Source organism: Priapulus caudatus, unplaced genomic scaffold, assembly GCF_000485595.1.
Source record: "Priapulus caudatus unplaced genomic scaffold, Priapulus_caudatus-5.0.1 Scaffold408, whole genome shotgun sequence".
NCBI classification, from domain to species: Eukaryota; Metazoa; Priapulida; class Priapulimorpha; order Priapulimorphida; family Priapulidae; genus Priapulus; species Priapulus caudatus.
Genome location: NW_014577469.1, coordinates 15,898 through 23,713, shown reverse-complemented (window position 1 = coordinate 23,713; position 7,816 = coordinate 15,898). Strand labels below are relative to the sequence as shown.

Genomic DNA, 7,816 nt, shown 5'->3' with positions numbered 1-7,816 from the left:
GCAGGGTGTATATCGTACGTAAATGCTCTGAATAATGTTTTGTTGACCTCATTGTTTAGGTTTGGAAGGAAGTGGCCCCTGTGCGTTTACCTTACAGTGGCCGGAGTTGGGTGCATATTGTCTGTCACCCTTCCTATTACAACCCGTACGTATTCTACGCCGTATTTCGTCTGTTTACGCAAGAGTTAATAATAATATTACCCATTAATATTAATAAAATTAATAAGGTACCCAGCAGATAAGATCAAACGCCACTCGCTTGATGATATAGTGGCATGGTTGGATAAATATTTATGACCAGAATATTTGCCTTAAAATGCAAGACGGTGGCCAAGAGTAGACTTGCGGATACCAAGAATACCTTGTATAATTATAACTTGACCTTATAATTCATACGTTATAATCACGCATTCGTACCGAACTCAAAATATTAATAAACTAGACCCAGATTCATACTGGTACCAGCTAACATAACATGCAGCCTAGCCAGCTATAGATTTGAAAGCCACGACAGCCAGACGAACACGACTATAGTGGAACACGCCATTTATAATAATTATTTTTCGAGCTGAAAAGAATCTAGTTAGTTACACATGGCTCGATCCCTCGATCAGTGTTTAGTGTATTACATTAAGCATAATTCTTTGCTCTCTAAAACAAGACCAACCGCTTGTCAATCAGATACTCCTAGGCTGAGATATTGGCTCCTAAACCTCCTCCCACATGCCTCACGCCGCTCGCATCCCGGTTCATTCAGCTACGTCAACGCCCTAGCATTTTGGCTATCGCGTTTCCGTCACCGCTTGGAGCGCTGATATTTTGATGTCACATGCCAAATTTGGTACTCTTACTACACCAATATAGTAACTGAGGCTGCGTTGTAAAGACTAATTTAGAAAACATTGCCGGCTCCATCATGACGGGCAATTAGCCGTGCTAGGAAGATAATGGGAGATAAGGCATAGGCGATGCCGCCGAAGTCACTATATGTAACCGAAAAGCCGTTCATTCATAAAGTTATCGCGGAAAAACACGAACTTTTCACTGAAGCATGCTCTAGGGGCGTTTGAAGGGGTAGCTGAATAACGCGGATGCGAGAGGCGGCGTGAGGCATGGTGGGAGGGGAGTTTAGGAGCCAATTATCTCAACCTATTGAGTATCGTATGACCAAGCGTGGTTCTTGTTTTAGAAGATCCAAGAATTCCTGCTTAATGCGAATACATAGAATTACCTTCTCAGACTCGCGCAGCGTAAAGGTGAATAATGTTGTCGTGAAATAGCACCTTTTTTCCGCGTTTTTCCGTTGTAGCACCAGGTTTATTAGCTCCTTGATTGACCATAGATTATGTTAAAGTGGCGAAACTCAGTTCTGCCATATTCATTTCGTAGATAGAAGGTAATTAACGTACCATTCTAGCGGTGTCAGTGGTTATGTAGTGTAGTGTATGCGTGTGTGGTCGTGTGTGTGTCGCGTGCGTGCGTGCGGCCGCGCGCGCGCGCGTAGTGTGTGTGTTTGGCTGTGTGTGTGTGGTGCTGTGTGTGTGTGTGTGTGTGGTGTGTGTGTGTGTTTTGCGTGGATGGATGTATTGTATGGTTAGATTGATGATGGCATGGATGTATGTTTGTATGCTGCATAACCAACTGCGTGTGCATTGCGTATGTTCAGTATTCACAAATAATTATTGAAGCTTCCGGGTGATAGGCACTTTGTAACAACTTTGTATTCTAATGGATTTGATTTTGTGTTCTCTCTTAATGCTCACGATTTTATTCATTATTAAAATTTATTGCATATGAATTCAGATACATATTACATGTACTGACGACAGTTTTTTGTTCATGGAGAAAAGATCTGATGAAAGAATGAGTTCGAGTAGGTTAAAATGGACTAAAATTCTGACGGGATACAGTAACAATTACAATGCAATACACATAAAGAAAAAAGATAAAAAAAAAATTCAAGCATATTCTTGTACTAGTAAAGTGATTACGAACAACGAATGCAGAAAAATTGATACCAGAAAAAAAAAACTTCAGAAGTCTATACAGTACAGTGTATAAAGGTAAGGCTTACACTTTAAATCATTTTGACACGTCATGTACGTGACACCATTATATGGAACTATGACATATCATTACATCTACATATTTCATTTACACATTAACACCATGAAATATAATCCATTTGTAGATAAAACTCCGCATAAACAAAATAACGGGAATTAATATTTATTGTCAGAGCATGTTTATGTCTAACTGGGCGCACATATCATGTATTGACAGTTAAACTCTGACGAATTACGAATTTCACTAAAACAAATTAGAGCAAACCCAGCTAACTTAATATTAATATGATAATATCAGGAGTCAGATAATAATCGATATTATTATTAACTATAGATCTATTAAGTCTATTATTCCTCCTGGATAATATATCGGATTGGTGCTCAGGAAATACTTATGGCCCTTGCATAAATGATCCCTGAACTAGCCAACGTTAATAATTACCTCCGTCGTCCTGCTCGCTCCTCGGGGGCGGGGGGGGGGTTAGTGTAGTGAAAGGCGGAACATACGACTGTATCTATACAGCCGTTACTGAACCTCTAACCAACTTTCCACTTTTTAATAACGGGAAATCGTTAGCACCTATCCTATAAATGGAACGTACCGCTGTACCACTGGCAGCAAGAACAAGCCCGCACGTACAGCACACGCGCAGCGACTATTATAACAACCGTTATATTAACGGCGACTATATAACAGCCGTTGTATATATAGGTCCATGGCGCGTGATTGCTGTATACGTGCGGCTTGTCTTGCTGCCACGTGCGCCTGTACCTCTAATGGACAACGGTAAAGAATCGAAATTACTTTGCAAGCTAATTATATTACCTTGATATAGCGGTTTGTGTTGTTAGGTGATTCTGACGTCGTTTAACCGGTTGTGTGTTTAAATAGTGCCGGGCAATGAACCCACCTTACCTACCCATGCCACGCTACCTACCTAAGCAACCACCCACCAAGCGGGGATGGCCAACGTACCCACCCCTTACCCACGATACTCACCTACACGCCTATCTATCTCCTACCTACCTATAACTCCGCACCTACCACCTACGCCACCTACCTACCTGGCTAGTGTAGTTATGACGGTATGTTATGCTTACTGTTCTTGACCTCAGCTACCCCACCTCTGCAACATGCACAGCTGCGCACACTGCACTGCCTGCTGGCACTGCAATGGGCATAGTGGCGACCAGCGCACTTGCTGCGTTTGATGCGTCGTAATAGAGCGCCCAATAAGAACGTGGAGTAGAGAGTTTTCAGTAGGCAAAACAGGAGCGGCATTCAGTGACATAGACTTGATGCGTTTCATGTAGCTAAGGCACTGTGTCGGAACTGTGAGTTTAATAAACGTGGAGAGAAGAGAGATTAAATCAGCAGATAATTCAGAGCTGGCAGGTCATCCAAAACTTAGAAGGAACATTGCAGTATCCAGAAAACGTTTTGGATCAGGCTTCTAGCAGCGCCTCGGACATTTGGATGATCTCAGATTCGAATGCTGGCAAGTATGGAGAATGAGACATACCACGGGAGGTGTGGATCGAGTCTACACGCCAGGTCGGAGTCATAAAACTAGTGAGAACCGTCAGACGGCCTGAGGCAAATGCTGGTTTTGTGGAGGAGGCGATACCCACATTGAGGAGTATCCGCTAAAGGAAAGACATGTAATAACTGCCAGCAAGTCAATCACTTCAGCGCAGTAGTCCACAGCAAGTGACACGTAACTACAGTCAAGGCTCTAAATCAGTCTAACAAGGCAAGGCAGCGAGGATAGTTTCAGGGAGGAAAACGCAGTCACACGTGGTAGCGAGAAACCAGGAGTCCGTCAGAGGATGAATACGTCCGAAATGGCTAGAAGTGGAGTCATTATATAAATGGGCAACCCGTAGACCATGATTGTGGACACAGGAATGGTTTCCAAGAATATAGTTGACGAATGACCATCGACTCATTGACAGGACATCACGCATCGTACAAGTAGCACATAAAGCTATACCGTATGGGATTTGAAGCCTGCTGCGCGTAGGGGAGCATTTCGAGCAGAGATAGCCAGCAAAACGGGAAAAGATTATGGAGAAATTCACGGTAGTGAAAGCGGCAAAGAAAATTTTTGCTGTGGGCTAGATTCAGACTAAGGCATTAGCACTCGTAATGCGTGTCCCAAGATGGATGCAGACGTTTCGCTTATGATCCACATGGCTTCCAGTCATCCTACAGGCGATGCTACCCGGTACAGTGATCGTTTGCGCTAGGGAAATCGAAAACTCAAGGATTTCAAGACGAAGCTGGCCATATCAAGCCTGAAGTCAAGCCAGTCGTGTACCCATGTAGGGTGGGCACTGTTTAGTCTATGCTCCCTAAGGTAAGGAGAAATACGGGAGCAAGAGCAATATGATATCATAGAACGCATAACGGGTCCAACTCTGGGTCTCGGCCGATTGTCTGCGTACCAAACCAAGTATCGAGGAAATTTCGTCTATGCGGTTGACATGAGGGGCAGCGAAATAAGGCAATCGAGGAGAAGAGAGCGAGAGAGGAGAGCGACATACTGCGGCCACATGGTTAATGAAGATGATTGGCAGAAGTCAGCCGGTGCTATTGGGGGGGGGTAAGTACTTGACTCCTAAACTAGACTGTTGAAACCTGAAGGCTTATCCATCCAGCTGGAAATCAAGGATATGCAGTCGGCAACCTGACATCTTCACCACTCATAGTAGGTCTTCGAAGATACAGAACGTCTAAATTTAGAGGTAAATAGTGTCGAGCGAAATCTTTGGAGGCCATATCAACAAGCACTGGTGGGCATTTCAGTGTCGTTAACGCATAAGTAACGATAATTTCAGTTTTTGGCTCATCTGCGTGCGGCGCCGTAGGGGTATACAGGGTGTGGTTCTTATTAACTTCTTCCAAGGAAATCTATCCATATCATGATGACTCTACGTACCGGTAGCTGGGGCAACGGTGCTGCGTGAGTGTAATTCACCATTAAATCGAGCGCAAGTGTGTGTTTCGCAAGAGACACTACAGTTTTTTTTTTTTTTTTATCGCTCTCTGGACAACTGAAGGGTGTTCGCCCAGGAACCTTGCGCAAAATAGACAGCTATCGTAGACACGCTGAGCCGAGCAACGTAGCCGAAGAAGTTCGTCATTCTGGGAATGGTCAACTATGTTGCCCGGCTTTATACTCCAGGTGCAACTTATGTGAAAGCCTCAGCAATGCTCACAAGCAGATGCTGTTTGGAAATGGGGGACGCTGAGAACTACAGATTCCCAGCACTTGTCAAGGCAGCTAAAAATATGCTGATGGTGCATGGCATTTCAATACCGAAGAGAAAGCGATCTGATGTAGATCGCAGCGTCGGACATTGGGGCGATGCTGACCCAGAAAGGAAAGATAGTGGCATTCGCAAGCACGCGCTCTAACGAGTGAGTAAAGGTACCTCAGACGGAAAGAGAGGCTCTCGCAATCAATGCTCATGGTGATCATTTTCGCGCTGGTATCTCTACGCAGTGAATGTTAATTACCGGATGCACTAAGCCGTTGGAAGCCATATTCGGTAATCCACCCCAAGCCTGCCACCCGGATTGAATAAAGGTTAGTCAACTCAGGATTACTCGCCTCGACAGTCAATATTCTCCCGAAAGACGAAATACCTGCTGACTTACATGTCACGCCTCCGAACACCAGTCAAATCAGATCGTGATGAGAGAGTGAAGAGAGTATGTGAACTTTGTGCTGTCAACATCCACGCCGTAAGCTATCACTATTAGGCAAGTTACAAAAGGCGACCAGAGGAAGAGTCGCGTTTTGACTAGTGTCATAAACGTTGTGGCAAGTCAGAGGTAGTTATACAAATTACTTGTTAGACGCGAGGATCAACGGGTGCAGCCGTACTGGAACGTTCAGAGGCAGACCGCTGTGTGTGACGTCGGAAGCGTGGTAATCTTGCTCAGAAGGAACAGAAATGAGTAATACCGGGCAGATTACAGAGCCAAGTCAGTGAAACTTTGGCACACCTTGGACTCAAGGAGTAGTCATAAGACAAAGGCTTTGCTGAGGAGTAAGGTTTGGTTCACGGGGGATAAGACAGAGTGGTTGAAGGGAAGAAGTGAACAACTGTGTCCTTTGTCAAGTGAGCAGGCAGAAGCACCAAGATGCACCTGTGAAGATGAAGCAAATGTCCCCGAGCAGCCGTGGAACTCATGTGTCTGAGACTTTCTATGTGGCCCCACTGCTACGGGTGCAATATTTGTTAGTGTCGGTTGACTGAATAGCAGCGGTTACCCACTGTAGAGATCACCCGCAGCATCATCTGCGCCGGTCGACGATTTCCTACTTTGACAAATCTTGCCTGCCATGGCAGTCCTGAGTGGTGAAGATGGACAATGGCCTGTTTTCAATAGTAGGCCGATTTCGCGTGGGTTCTGCCTGGTTACGCTGTTGGATCAAACAAAATCACGCCGGAGTGGCCAGAGGCGTAACGGGAGGGCAGAGCGGTTAAATGAGGACGCTGAGAAGAATTAGCATACCTCCGAGTCTCAGAGGAAACCGTGGAAGCAGGAAATGTGGAAATTCCTCAGACAGTACAGCAAGCTACCCCGCATTCGTCAACAAAAGTAAGCACCCGCAGAAGCTATCTATTCCACAGGAAATATGCAAAGCAGAAATTACCAGGCATTCAAGTTTCTCAAGAAGCAGGATATTCGCAAAAATGATGCTTTTGCTCATGACAAAAATGGCAAAGGAGCAGAAGTGAAGAGCATATGCGCGACAAACGCGACGGAGAGCATGCGAGTCGGATATCTGTGTAGGTGAGCTGTCATACTACAGGGATCCACATCCCGTAAGGCTGAATGCACGCGTATTACCGGCTAAGTTACACGGAGGTATAAAACGTAGGTGATATGGTGACGCGCTAGCATGGCTGCCAGACCGGTGACGGAAGAAATATTCCGGTTCAAGGCAGTGGAGTTGCCAGATACCAGTCACAGGACATGTCCGGTTCAGAGTGATGGGGAATGTCATTCCGGATCTACTGGAAAGAATGAGGGGACACATGTAGAATGCCGGATCAGGACCGGCCAGACGGAGGTAGAGACGGTTGGACATGTTCATCCGAAGTGCATGCGGGCGAGGAGCGCCGGCGTCCAAGCCATATTTGAAGACTATCGTGGACAGTAATAAGCTGACAGAGGCAAAATGTATATCATTTAGTGTTGCCATATCATAAGTTGTACTATCGCGTCAAGTTTTGTTTCAGCTGTCAGTGCTAGTAATGCTTTATTATATGCTAGTCCAGATGTTTTAAACTTCTGTGATTGCATTTTCTGTACTAGTAATAATCGACAGATTATGTCGTGAGAGTATATATGTTATCATTATACAATTAATCAACCTTCCACGCTTAGAGGGAATGATGTAATTGTTCTGAGCGACCGCTTTTCAGTTAAGGACCTTTTTCGAGCTAAGGACAATAAAGTAGAGGTTTATCTGACGAGTGATCCCGCGTAACTGCAGCGCATTAAGTCTTTTCTCTCTCACATTCTTATCCCTGTTTATAGATTCCATTTCAAACTAAGGCCAATGTCTACGCTGGGAGTGGCTTCCGTTACGTATAACACAGCGGGTTAATAACCACCTGTAGGGCTACATCCTCTGTGTAGCCGTACCATCCTACTCGTAGCTCCATATTACACTCTTCTGTATGTTTACTCCTCGTGTTCACGACTTCGTATCCACCTCTTCCGTTTC

General features: G+C 45.0%; 1 protein-coding gene across 1 annotated transcript in view; it reads left to right on the top strand.

Annotated features, from left to right (window-relative positions):
* The window catches only part of LOC106810063 (organic cation transporter protein-like), an 11,858-nt gene extending 6,371 nt beyond the window's left edge, over positions 1 to 5,487 (top strand). The window contains exons 9-10 of the mRNA XM_014813327.1: positions 60 to 145; positions 5,255 to 5,487. Coding sequence (XP_014668813.1) covers positions 60 to 145; positions 5,255 to 5,487 — 319 coding nt within the window. The remainder of the gene's footprint in view (positions 1 to 59; positions 146 to 5,254) is intronic.
* Positions 5,488 to 7,816: the final 2,329 nt, after the last annotated feature.